Raw genomic sequence first — 14,684 nt, 5'->3', positions numbered from 1 at the left:
ACCTAACGCAGGTCGTGGTGTCCCTCTACGTTTGCAGAACGTAGAAGGAGGTTCACTAGTTTGTTGTTGGTTGCTATAGTTCACCAAGGATCAAGAACCGTGATGTTTGGAATCGGTTCTTGAATGATGTTCTTGGTGAAGCTATGAAGCTATTGAAGTAGGAAAGAAATAAGAGCATATCTCTCAAGGAAGAAGAAAAGATTAGGGAGATGGTGTTATCTGCCCAGATCTTGGTGTGTTCTTGTTTATGGCTAAGTTCTTCTTATATAGAAGAAGAGACTGAGCCTTTTGTCCAGTGTACAAACTAATTGACCTCCAGTTCGCTTAGAGGGTTGACCTTTGTGGGCGGGAAGCTTTGGACCGTTGATCCATGATTAAAATAATAATACTTTATCTGTGCATGTCCCTTGCTCAGAGGGAACAGTGATTTGATCAGTGAGTTGACATCGTACTGTAGCATGTGGGTACTGTTCACGTACTTGTTTACATAAATTTGGGCGGGAAACGAAGCCTTTAACCTTTTAACCCTTTTAGCGTTAATGTGTTTCAGCCATTTTATTATTTCCTTGGGCTACCCCCATCATCAGTTATCTTTATAAGAGACCTATTCTATAAATGTGGTATTTAAAAGTAAAAAAGTTATAATCTATTCAAAATTTAAACAAGCAAAACGAATTTTGTTTGCACAAATAACCTGTTATTTGTCACGTGAATCTTACAAGTTAATCATTCAGTTAAGCTAATGAAAGTACAAGGTTTAGAGTGTAATTTAAAACCAAGCCAGTCAACAACTTTTATCACCACCAACCCTTTAAAGCTTAAACCTTAACACTACTAATTCATACTCTCTATATCACTCTCTCACACACACTAACTGACTAACAATTAATCATTAAGTCATGGTGATGGTAACGTTGAGACTAATGAAGCTTGAACGTGGGATAAAACAACCTTTCATAATCTTGTTATTATAGTTAACCAAGCCAAATAATTTAAATAGATAATAAACGCAATCTAATGGATTATACAATCGTGCATATTTAAATTTGCATGTCAATCATCCACATAGTATTACTATTTTATATTGCTTCACTATACAAGTTTTACCATATATTGTATATTAATTCTTATACATGATAAATAAAAATCACAGATAAATAAAAATCATCGGGAGGACACATAGCACATTTCTATTGATTCGTGCAACAACGGGCTTCTTGCATATATATATATATATATATATATATATATATATATATATATTTTTATTACTATCTATGTAACATTACATTTATTATTTTATTTAATCCATGTAATATACATTACATATCTAATTTAGTAAAGTAATAAATATATAAGATGGTAGAGTAATGACTCACGTGGGTGATTTCTGGCATCGATAGAGTGTACATTCAACTTCATCTAAGATGTATATAAGAAATAATTTTATATATACTCTTACAACATAAAAAAATATCATAATACAGAGAAAGTTCAAATAAGAAGTTTAATTTTTCTACGAAGGCTAGGAAGGAGGGTATTTTAGTCTACTACTTTAATATTGAAAACTCACTTAATTTAATTTCAAAAACCCACTTAATTAATATTAAAAACTCACTTAAATGTTCACTAATCTCCTACAACCACCACCACCCATCGCCACCATCTTGCCGGGAAGGTCTTCGGAAATTTTGCCGGAAAATTTCGCCCGAAAGTCACCGGTAAAACACAATGGAAAACACTATGAAAAAACACAATGAAAATAAAAAACACAAAGACAAAAACACAATTAAATAACACAATGTGAAAAACACAATGCAAAAACATTATGAAAAAATAAAACACAATTTGTAAAAAACTCACGAATTTTTATTTATTTTTATATAGCAATATGGTTGGTACTCATATAAAAGATAAAAAAACACTCGTTATTATGGTGAAATTGTTTTTTATAAAAAAAATTCGTATGAAAAAATTATAGACATTTTAAAATGATGGGGGTATTTAACATGTGTCTTGCATGTGAAGAGAGAAATTCAACAAATGTGTTATCCCTATTATGCCGTTCTTGTTTTACACTTGATTTTCTCTATAATCTAATCTCAACTATTTAAGTCTAAAATGAATGGACAGGATTATTTTTTATCATTGCTACAAAAACTAATCTTTTTGTTATAACTCAACCCTCCTAATGTATACCTAACTTTAACTTCTTTAGAATGACATATATGATATTTCTTAAATATCTATGATATTTTTATTAATAGTTTGTAAATTTATATATGAAATTGTCCTAAATATAAAACATTTTTATAAGAAAACAATGCATTGACTTTTAATCATATGATTTGAATTAATACAACTACTAGTTTAGTTTGCCAGTTTGATGATAAAAGTATATGACCTTCAGTCAAATGTTTTCAAGCCTAGTTTTACTTGAGACGTGGAGATAAAATTAAGATTATAAAAATTGTTCAAATTTTTTTTGATTTAAATTAGTGTAGACTTTGAAAGCTTCCAGAAGTTCGATTCATTGCGTCATAATTGTCAGCAAGACCAATGGTCACTAATTAATATAGAAGACAAACTTGTCTCTCTTAATATTTTATGTTTATTTTCACCTATTTCCGTTTTACCCAGTGGTCGCTAATTAATATACTCCGTAGAAGATTAGGCAGTCTTGTTTTTCCTTTGTATTCATATAATAATTTGTGTGTGGGTTTTCTTAAACAATTTCCTTTTAAAGAACACCACTTACATATTATACAAAGATTATATCCACCAACGACAGGTCATAAGGTTGTATGATCATGTATTCCGCAGATCATACGACAAAGAAAATGGTCAACCGAAGTTGTATAATGTGTTATATTTGTACATCATAGTATCATACTAGTCATAATGTTTTGTATGGGTTGCACGTATCAAAATAAAATTTGAAAACCTTTTAGCCCAAAAGCACACCAAACCAAACCAAACCAAACCAAACCAAACCGTGCACACTCCTACTTTTTCATGCCAAAATTCGATTTTATCTACCACCAAGAAATGTCCAAAACATTACGACTTTTGCTGGTTGCCGGTCAATGACTTTGGGAATTATTTGAAACTTCTTTGCTTTATAATCTAAATACTATTGACAATTTGTTTTTAAGATTATTGTCATTTCACATTCAAGGGCCAATATGCTGCAACTTGAGGACATTAAGTCGCCAATAGCTGGAGATATTTCTGATAATTGGGATAGGTATACTCTCAAATCAAATCACTCATTAATACACAATATAATTATATATATATATATATATATATATATATCTATTTTAAAATATATCCATTACATTATGAAATTAGTTGCATTTAACGTTTTGTTATTTTATTTTGGTTTTTTAAATCCAAAAAGGGCTAGCAGCGTTACTTGTTGCCTGTTTGACTTCTATTTCAACGTAAAAGAATATTTTTGTCAAGACATTAGACTTGCAATTAATATCATATTGGCGGTCTTGGATTTGAAGCTTAACTAATAATAACAGATATAGAAGAGAAACGTGCATACTTTAAACATGAATTTTGATACATTAGTGTCAATTACACAAAAACATTTGCTAACTGCTAAAAGTACATATTAGCACATTTGAATAGAAATATGTTTTTGGGTTAACTGTACAATGATGATACAACTTCCCATTATATCCTGCACAAAACAACCTATTATATCCAACTCCTTCAGTCTTGAAACCGATCATAATCCCCGCTCTTCGGTGACTGTTGCGCCCCGTGATTCAATCTCCCTGCCGATTAATAATTAAACGTTTAAAACGACCGAAAATAAAACGTTACACTTGTAGTGTAGATAATAATAATAATAATAATAATAATAATAATAATAATAATAATAATAATAATTACCTGAGAAGTCATAACCAGCAGTGTTCCTAGAATCATTGTTAGTCCTCCAATCGCTTACACCAACATTTCGATTCTGGATCATGAACTGGTACCCGTCGACATTTTGTTGCTCATCACCGCCCGTTACTACATTTCTTCCAGAAGGATCCGGTCCCGATAGGAAGCTTAAGTTTGGAACTGATGGCCCCACATTTGGTGATGGCAACTTGTTTGCAGTAGCATCAGTTTTTATAATAGCAGCACTTTCTTTCTTACTCTCAATAGAAAATGAGCCAACAATTACCTGTAAACACAATCAAAACAATAAGCATAAAAGCCTTTCATTTGGTCACATTTATTCTGACTCATGCTAAAAGAATACTACCTGAACAGGGCCTGCAGCTATCAGTGGCCCGTCGACACCACCACCGATGATTTGCCCATCACTACTAGACAAACAGACACTTAATCCACCCGTGCCACCCAACTCAGTACAAATATAAGATCCACAGAACGATAGGATGTCGAAACGGCCCTGATATCATAGAAAGTTAGAAACCATGTTCACAAATGTGTTTTAATCTAACTTGATTAATTACCTCATAAGTAATGTTGCCTCCGGACGTGGCTGGCTGGCGTAAAGATGCATTAGAGATTGAACCGGATGCTGAGAGAACACACATCTCTTGCTTGCTTTGTTGCATGAATGACATTATTTTCTGGCTGATATCCTATGATAATTTCCAACAGATCACAAAAAGAAAAGGAGGCCTGGTGTTGTTAAAACTATACATGTGCAGTAAAAAGGACATCAGTATCAAGTATCAGGATGGTAATGGGATAAGTCTGAGACAAGTATTGGTAATCTCAATGTCGTATCGGATTATAAAACTGTATCTCGTACCCGTCCCATACCCACAAAAAAAATTTCAAAACTAATCCCACACTCGAATCAATCAATCAATCAATCATGCCCAGTAAAATCCCACCGACAGCAAAGCTATAAGTAGGGTCTGGGGAGGGTGGGATGTAGGCACACCGTACCTCCATCCAAAGGAATGAAGAGGTGGCTTCCAGAGAGACCCTCGGCTCTAAGTACATGTGTATGAAGCAAAATAAAGAAAATCAAAGTTTAACAGTTATATACAAACTACTACTAATTATAATAATATTAATAATAAGATCACAGTTTAACAGCTATATAAAAGCTAATAATAATTATAATAATAATAATAATATATGTAAGGGAAATACCATTATGGTATGCGACCTAAATAAGTTAAGTCTAAGCCCTAAGGTATTCAATTCTCTCTAAAAATCCTTAACTTTAATTCTACTTCTCCACGAATTCCTATCCTCAACCATGTCCTCGGAGAGGTTTAGGTCTATCAAATCATGCATAATCCTCTCATCCCAAGTCAATTTCGGTCGTCCTCTACCCCTCCTCCCCTCTATAGTAATGTTTTCTACGGATCTAACAGGATTCGTCGTCTGTCTTCTCTTCACATGTCCAAACCATCTCAATCTCCACTCTCTTATCTTGTCTGCTATGTTCGCCACCCCTAATCTCTGGCGAAACACAACGTTTCTTATTCGGTCTAGCCTTGTGTGCCCACACATCCAACGTAGCATTCTCATTTCTGCTACCTCCATCTTCCGCACTTGTGCCTTCTTGATGGCCCAACACTCTGTTCCATATAGCATTGCAGGTCTAACTGCCACCCTATAGAATTTTCCCTTTAGTTTAGTCGGGAAACTCTTGTCGCACAATATACCTGTGGCTGCTTTCCATCTACACCATCCTACCTGAACTCGGTGGGTGACATCACTGTCTAATTCCCTATCGCTCTGTACAAATGATCCTAAATACTTGAACTTCGTTACCTGCGGGACCACCTGCCCTTCAATTGTGATCTGTGCGTCTTCATTGTCGTTTATCCCACCAAAATCACAGTGGAGGTACTCCGTCTTAGATCGGCTAATCTTTAAACCTTTTGTCTCTAAGGTTGTTCGCCACTCCTCAAGCCTCATGTTTAGATCTTGTTTTTTCTCAGCAAGTAACACAATATCGTCTGCGAACATCATGCACCACGGGAGAGTCCCCTGAATCGACTTTGACAACTCATCCAAGACTACTGCAAAAAGAAACGGGCTCAACGCTGACCCCTGGTGAAGACCTACCTCTACAGGAAAGAAATCAGTATCCCCCACTGGCGCACGGACACTTGTTTCACTCCTGGTATACATATCCATAATTATCTCTATGTATTTCCTGGGCACTCTTCTACCCTCCAAGCACTCCCAGAGCACCTGTCGTGGCACACTGTCGTAGGCCTTTTCTAGGTCAATAAACACCATGTGTAGATCACGCTTCTTCTCCCTATACTTTTCCATTAATCTTCTTAGAAGGTGTATTGCCTCTGTGGTGGAACGCCCCGGCATGAACGCCCCACACTCGAATATCTGTCCTAAATGTTTCGGGTCTGCTTGTTAGGTTTGGGTTCATTTGTCACCTCTAGCATATTAGTTTGTAGAGAGGAAAGGTTTGTTGGAGATTATCTAGAACAGGCAGGGACAGATATTTGTATGGGCCAGGCCGGGCTACGGCTCACCCAGTTTTTTCGCTCAGTGGTGTAATTTTTTTGAAAAAATCAAAAAATAAAAAATTATATGTATTGAGTCCGACTCACTCCGGCCCATCCAAATTATTGTTCAAGATCCTCCTGACCACCCATATTATGTGTTCAAGATCCTCCACTGAAAACAGGATTACAGGAACCATCGGTTGCGGAATATATTCATTTGTTATGTAGATCAATGTATTGCAAGATAGGCACATAAAAACAAACCCTGGTATAAAACTGAAATGTAAACGATATAATGGAATACTATATATTCTGATGTTCATATTTGATACCTCTCCTGCAGCCACAGAAATAACATGAGGTGTAAAACCTTGCCCTGTGTTTCCTGAAAAACAGATAAAAGAAATGGAATATAGCCAACTGCCAATATATAATAATCTAGACAAAATTTTCAAAGATACAACTATATATGGTTTTCTATATTCATTACAATTGTAACCCATATTAGAAAGCCATAAGGTTGGAGAATTAAGTGTAGCTCATAATCAACAAGTCCAGCATCATAGTCATGGCAATGGGACCATAAGGCATACCCAGCCCAAAGTCCAGCATCATAGGGATAGCATATGGGACCATACCCGGCTTAATACCCATCTTAAAAATTACTTGTGATTATTACATAACTTATAAATATTCTAAGTTTCATATAACTTTATTGTAGAGAAAATTAGCAATATAAGTGCTAACAACTTGAGAATTAGTACATTAATAATATGGTTAAGGTAAACAAGTAATATAGTACGGATAAGCGTATATCTAATTCCATACCCTTAACCGAAGATGCTTAAAACTAAGCTAGTCTAGAGATCAATACTTGGGCTTGTGTTAGCTAGCATGAGGTCCTAAAGTTTTTCACAATCTTACAAAGGCCAGAGTGCATGTCAATAACAAGGTTAAAGATAACATCACATTCCCTTTTAATATACACCACGCAAAGATTATCCTTGCAATGATGATGCAACCTCTCCAATATTCAAGCATGATACAATAAAATATTACAACAAATAAACTTATTCAGATCACAACAACATATATAATAAGATGAAAGAGATATATACACACACCAAGAGCATACTTCTTGAAAGAAGTAGTAGATGAACCACTAACACCCAAAGACAACTCTTTTTTGCCAGGAGGGGTTAAGGGTGGGACAGAACTTGAAGGAGAAGTCGAAGACGATAGTCGTTTCGCAGCGGCTGCTTGCTCAGGGGTTCCATACTTTCTAGGCCTGCCTCGCTTCCTTCGGACACCGGTTTCTAAAGGAGAAGAGACAGCAGAAGGAGCTGAACTGTGAGGATATAGCAACTGAGATGGTCTAGGATCATTGGTGGTGTTTGGTAACATTCCATTGTTAATGGTTGAATGTGGTGGTTGTTGTTGGTGGTGGTGGTGTGGTTGTGGTTGTGGTGGCTGTGGGTGGTGGTGGTGATAGTAAGAGCCTAGACCAAGGTCATCAGGCTCCATTCAAATGGTGTTTGAGAAAATATAATTTATTTGAATATGAATATTAATAATTTGTATTGTATTCCAATATTTGAGGAATATGGATTGGGCTTTGAGTTGAGTTGGTGTTGGAGTTGTTCTTTTTGGATGAGGTTATGATCCTGTGCCGCATGATTCGTGGCGGGTGTGGAGAGTTGATTGAGTTTGACCCTCACATGGTTGACTCTTGGTGTACACAATGGTCAGAGTATTATAAAAGTCAAACTAATACTAATTTGTTTTGTGGTTCTAATTTATAAATTATTTAGAATATACTAATATTATTTCCTTTCTAATCTTAGTATATACACTACTTGATCATGAAGTATTTAATTAAAAAAAATATTAGTTAGTAGTTACACCTTCATGTATTTTTCATTTTAATCATGTGTGGTAAAGCTCCATCCATAATTGATTTTCGACATGTAACGTCATAGTTAACGGGGCTTCATATAAAAAGTATAGTGGTATATAGCCCTTGAAATAATTGCCCATTAATTAACTAATTTTTATAATACAAATATTTGATTGGTTGATAAAATGATTGTTTGAAGAGAATGTAGGGGTGACACCTTCACCAAAACGCCCAACCCCCCCCCCCCCAGGTTGTGTTCCCTGGCGCTTTGAGAGGGGCATAGCGTTCAGTACGCATGGTCTTATATTTATAAATAGACACCTATAAAGATTAATACTCCGTAGTATTTATTAAATCTTCATTATTTTTTAAAAATATGTAAAAAATCGGAATGAGATTGTGGAGATCGACAATGGTTTGGTATCGAGCCAATCTCTAACATTAATACAAGATTAAATTGTTTCCTTGACCCATGTAGATTGATTATTTATATATTTATTTCAATCTAAAAGGAAAATTTTGAACTAATGAACCAATTTCAACAATTATGCTGATTTTAACCTCTTAACATGATACTACAATATATGGTGCACTAAATATGCCCAAAATACCCTTTTGCAATCTACTTTTGCTTTAACCTCAAAATTTGCAACCGAGCCAATTCCAACTATTAACGATGTCACCGATCGATCTCAATTCTCAAATCTCAATGATTACAAAAAAAATATATATAAAAAATAACAAGAATGAAATACACAATGGTTTTAAATCTAACCACAGTTCTCTCCTCACATTTTATATACACCTCAGTTGCAATCCTAAACTTAACCCCGTTGACTTCACGTTGACTTTAACATTGTAATCCAACACTAAATTTACTTGATTCAAAAATTTATAACTAAAGAGTATAATCCCCTAAAACAGCATCCTTTATCAACTGGAGCTCTTGGATAACACTAGCAGTGTCCATTCTATACTGCGGCGATTCCATCGAACACGACACTCCTATTTCAAGCAACAAGCGCAAACATCTTTCATGATTCATGTACCCTCCTGTTGTTTCTTCCTTGTTTGTTGTCACTCCAATTTTTTCGTCGTCTTTTAGAAGTAACGCATCAACAATCCCCAATGCAACACCATCATCTATGGCTTTCTTTGCATAGTTGTGAAGGCTTAACTCTGCTCCAAACATGGAGTCAGTGGGTTTCTTACAAGTTATCATCTCCAACAATAATATTCCATAACTATACATATCTCCACTTCTTGACACTTTGCTCCCAACTCCATATTCTGCAATCATGTTAATATTATTTATATCAGAAAGTTTGTAAATCGGATAGTTAAGTGTTACTGAGTTACCACCACAACATAACAACAAACATGTTAAGAATATTAATCATCATAGTGTTTATGTAGTTATGAATTATGATGATTGACATATGTACAAAAATATACACCGGTGCATGTACGTTTTCAACATCAAATTCACATTATACAAAGGGAAAATCATCAAAATGACCATTTTGACTTATAAGTTTAACAAAATAGCCTTGACTTTTTATTTGAATTTACTTGTTTTTAGTTTTTTTAGAATGGCATCTTGTTATAAGTTAAGAATTTGTTTCGTCAACTAGAAGCTTCCACATGGGCCATTGTGTTTGTGCTGACGCCTCGTATTTTGATGTCGCAGTATAACCATCTGGCCCAGAAGAATGGATCTTTTGTGCCAGATTGAAATCTGGTTCGCCAAGGTACACTTGTCAAGCAACGATTGATTGCAAATTTCTAAAAGTCACTATTTAATCAAACTTATCGTCAAGATGGCCATTTTGATGATTTTTCCTTATTTATTCTAGGCTAGTTTTTAAGTTCTATTTGTATATCTATATTTGATTTCAAATAGGACATACCTGGTGCTGCATATCCAATTGTTCCTCTAACTCCAGCCGAGCTACTATTATGTCTATTTTGGTACTCCGATTGAAGAATCTTTGAAATCCCGAAATCTCCAACATGCGCAACCATATCATCATCAAGAAGAATATTGCTAGGCTTCAAATCACAATGAACAATGGTTTTTCCGGCACGAAGATGAAGATAATCAAGCGCGTAAGCCACATCCAACGCGATACTCACTCTCTGAACCAGACTGAGTTGAGGAAACTCAAACTCCAAATCATTTCGAGGATTATGCAACCACATATCTAAACTTCCATTAGGCATGAACTCGTAAACTATAGCTTTGAACTCATTACCTTGATAGTCAATACCGCTGCAACAAGTTATGACTTTAGTTAAGTTTCTATGCCGGGCATTTCGCAGCGCCTCACACTCGGCAATGAAGCTTTTGGAACCGCCTCGACGATGGAGATTCAGTACCTTGACAGCAACGATATTGTTCACACCATCTTTGCCAAGATACCCTTTATAAACCGACGAAAAGCTGCCTTCACCGATTAAGTTTTTGATCGAAAACCCATCTGTAGCTTTATGGAGTGTTTCAAAAGAAACCTGGATAAGGGACTCGCCAGAAACAGTCTCGGGTGGTTCATGATCCACATTCTTTTTCCGAAAACATACGAATAACATGACCATGGCTGCTACAAGAACCAGAGGCGAAAGTAACGAAATCACTAGTATAACCGCAAGACTTAACTTCTTTTTCTTATTATCAGATCTGCACTTAGGTAGTTTAAGTTCAGACACACCTCCACAAAGCCGATCGTTTCCAGCAACAGACACTGCACTTGCATTAGCAAACACTCCTTTACTCGACACCTCGCCATCAAAACCATTGAATGATATGTTCAGACTCTTTAAAGGAATCACTTCCAAATAACCCGGGATTTCACCAGTAAAGTTGTTATGAGACACATCAAGATTCTCAAGTGCCCGTAAAGATCCCAAAGATGCTGGAAAAGATCCAGAAAACATGTTGTTGCTTATGTTAAGATTCTGTAGGCTGCTGCAGCTGCCAAGGCTACTTGGAAGCTCACCCGACAATCGATTATTCGCAAGAATAATTTCGGTTAAGGTATCAAGGTTTCCTACCTCAACAGGAAGTGATCCGGATAATTGGTTGTTGCCCAAGTTAAGACTTATGGATAACGATGTAAGATCGAATAACTGGCTCGGTATGTCACCGGTCAGGTTATTTCCATCTAGACTTAAACTTATCAACCTTTTACACTTCCCTAAAGTTGATGGTATAGTACCATTAAACTGATTTAAACTCATGTATAGATTAATAATCAATGACAAGTTTTCTAAGGTATCAGGAATACTCCCAGAGAAAGAATTGTTGCTAAGATCTAGCCGCCGTAGATATCCAAGGTTGCCAATGGCGGACGGAAGGGTACCAGTTAGTTGATTACTAGACAAGTCTAGTAGAGTTAGACCCGAAAGGTTGCCAAACGTTGAAGATACACCACCCGTAAAATGATTTGATGCAATGCTTAGAAAATAAGTTGTGTTAGACAATTTACCAAAAGATTCGGGTAACAAACCGGTTAACTTATTATACCCGAGATCTAACACTCCTAACGATTGGCAAATCGATAAATCATCTATAAACTTCATTTCATCATCTACTCCGGTTCCAAAACTATTGGAACTTAGTGACAAGACATCAAGGCTACATGAATTCCTAGGAGTGATTATTAGTTTTCCTGATAAGTTGTTTCGGGCTACATCTAGGACTGCTAGTTGCGGTGAGCTTAGAACGGATGACGGGAGTGGGCCAGTTAATCGATTATCGGGTAAAGAGAGTACCTCAAGACGCGGCATCATTGATCCTAGGTTTGCGGGTAGTGTGCCCGTGAGTTGATTATTATCGAGAAATATTTGTTCTAACGACGAAAGGTTATAAAAAGAAGGTGGGATGGTACCAACAAGGTTGTTTCCTGGCAATGCGAGTCTTCTGAGACTAGTTAGCCGGTGGAATATGTCTGGGAATATTCCACCGAGCTGACAGTCCCCGAGGGAAAGTGCCTCGAGGACTGTTAGATTCCTGATGAACGTTGGAATCCCTCCTTGTAGAATGTTTCCATGCACGATGAGTATGTTTAGCTTGGATAACGAACCGATACCTGTCGGGATCGTTCCGACTAGATTATTGAAACCCAAGTGAAGAACTTGGAGATTGGAGCAGTTTGTTATGGCGGTCGGAATGTTTCCAGTGAAAGAGTTGTTATAAAGACGTAGTTCTTGTAACCTGAAGAGCCGGCCAATCTCCGGTGGGATTATACCCGAAAACGTGTTGTTTTGGAGCCGAATGCCTCGGAGAAAGCTTAAGTTTCCGATGGAAGGAGACAACGTGCCGGTTAAGCCACTGGACTCAAGGTCCAAGAGGGTGACTCTCGGGTGGCGGAGGCTGCACGTGACGCCTCGCCATTGGCAGAAATTAGTGTTGGATTCGTTCCATGAAGTTAGGATGCCTCGCGGGTCACTGATCATAGATTTGATGGCCAACAATGCCACACGGTCACCTGTGACGGTGGCATTGTTCTGGGCTGTCGTCGTGTTGGTGAGTGCTGAAAATAGTGCAACATGCACCAACACGACGAACATAAATGATGGAGAAAAAAGGAACCATTTGGTACCCATACTTAGGCTTTTGGTGGCTGTAGATCAAATGTGATTTTTTCTAATATTTTTGGGAACTATATAATAATATATATAAACTTGGGTGTGACTGTAACATGTGACCAAGTCAAAACTTTGTGTTCAACTTGCATATTGAATCTGATTGCATTCCTGTTTCAACCATTAACTTATTATCTGGCTTGGGATAATAAAATGGCAAAACTTTAATTGATCATTAAATAACTAATAAAAAATGAAATGCGACAAATATATGTATTTAAAGTTAAAATATTATTTTAGGAAAGATACTGTATATATTTAGAAAATTAAACCGTTGACTTTTGGCATGTGAACGAGCCTGTTTCTTACGTCAACCTTGATGTTGACCATTAGTAGTAACCTGTGAGTTCGTTCATCTGATCCAAAGTCCAAATACGAACCCAAAAGTCATTATTTAACTTTTGAAACTGAGGATTAAAGTTGAATAATAAATTGGGTATTAAGTTTTTGTCCAAGTTGTTTTGAGCAAGGAAAGGATGATGAGATGATCCTTTAGACGCGCAAATATGCTCTCAGCATCTCCTCTACTTACGAAAACCCACTGCAAACTACCCCACGTGCCCCTTCCACCATCGCTTGATTTTTTCCTTTATCTTGAATAAATAATTTACTTTGTTTCTATTAGATTAGAGAGCACTAGTTAATTATTATTATTATTATATGATTAAAATAACTTTCATGTAAAGTCATTAGACTATCTGTAATGGGGGCGTGGGTTGGGCGATTTTGGGCGAGAAGTAGGGGGAACACCGCCCCCGCCGATATGTGGGCGAAAAGCCGAAAAGGGGCGGGGGCGGGGGCGGGGTTATATTGTCGCCGGCTTGGTTTGAAGAATATTAATATTTTATTAATGTGTTATATATATATATATATATATATATATATATATATATATATAATTATATTACTATTGTAGCCCATACACCATTACACCCTAAAAACAAATTCTCACCTCTTACTGACTGGACGTCACACGATGCAAAACGCCCCAGTTTATTTAAAACGATGTGGTTCGCATAGCCTTAGCATCTACAAATTATGACGCGATATACTTTCTATTTTCTAATATTTATTCATACCATAAATTCAAATTATAGGCAATATTATATGTTTAAATATACTAGCATAAAAGTTTAAGTCAGATTAAATTATATTTAAATTAAACTAATAATCGGACTTGAGAAAGAATGAAGTAAGACATGTATAAATCTGTAACCAAACTCAAAACATGTAATACAGACATAACAGACAATTTGTTTAAAAGAAAAAAAATTAAGAACATGACTATTTTTTAAAATTAATACAGTAATACTTTTATAGCTATATCAGAATAAATTCGCTTATGGAGACATGAGATACAAAACTAAGCAAATCACGTATTAAAACGGCTAACTCACTAATCCTACTTCTATATTCCTACTTTTAACCACTTGAAAGTAGTGGCGAAGCTTGGACACAAATGTCGGGGGGGAGGGGGGGGGGGGGGGGGCAGACTCAAAATGTATTATGAAAATCATAAACGCAGGGGGCTGGGCTCAAACCTTTGGCCGAAAACAGGTAAAATTACACTACGTATAAAAATTTTCAGTCGAAAAACAACTAAATTTACACTGGTGCGCGAAAAAACATCCTTCTCCCCTGCTTGAAAGGAACGTCTATATTTATACACC

General features: G+C 36.3%; 2 protein-coding genes across 2 annotated transcripts; both read right to left on the bottom strand.

Annotated features, from left to right (window-relative positions):
* Positions 1-3,553: 3,553 nt before the first annotated feature.
* On the bottom strand, positions 3,554-8,234 carry LOC143554939 (AT-hook motif nuclear-localized protein 14-like). Its single transcript, XM_077044597.1, has 6 exons — positions 7,598-8,234; positions 6,806-6,858; positions 4,488-4,619; positions 4,274-4,423; positions 3,910-4,192; positions 3,554-3,791 (listed from the first exon to the last, which is right to left on the bottom strand). The coding sequence occupies exons 1-6, from the start codon at positions 7,995-7,997 to the stop codon at positions 3,727-3,729; spliced, it is 1,083 nt and encodes a 360-aa protein (XP_076900712.1). The 5' UTR covers positions 7,998-8,234; the 3' UTR covers positions 3,554-3,726.
* A 925-nt stretch (positions 8,235-9,159) lies between these two features.
* LOC143554923 (uncharacterized) lies at positions 9,160-12,975 on the bottom strand. The gene is made up of 2 exons (XM_077044586.1): positions 10,281-12,975; positions 9,160-9,660 (listed from the first exon to the last, which is right to left on the bottom strand). Exons 1-2 carry the CDS (start codon positions 12,973-12,975, stop codon positions 9,269-9,271), a joined length of 3,087 nt encoding a protein of 1,028 aa, XP_076900701.1. The 3' UTR covers positions 9,160-9,268.
* Between the last annotated feature and the right edge of the window lie 1,709 nt (positions 12,976-14,684).

Source organism: Bidens hawaiensis, unplaced genomic scaffold (assembly GCF_021521415.1).
Source record: "Bidens hawaiensis isolate Kalapana, Puna unplaced genomic scaffold, B.hawaiensis_p1.1 tig00017886_1, whole genome shotgun sequence".
Taxonomy (NCBI): domain Eukaryota; kingdom Viridiplantae; phylum Streptophyta; class Magnoliopsida; order Asterales; family Asteraceae; genus Bidens; species Bidens hawaiensis.
Note: the sequence above shows the minus strand (reverse complement) of the source record. Positions and strands in the feature narration are given on the sequence as shown.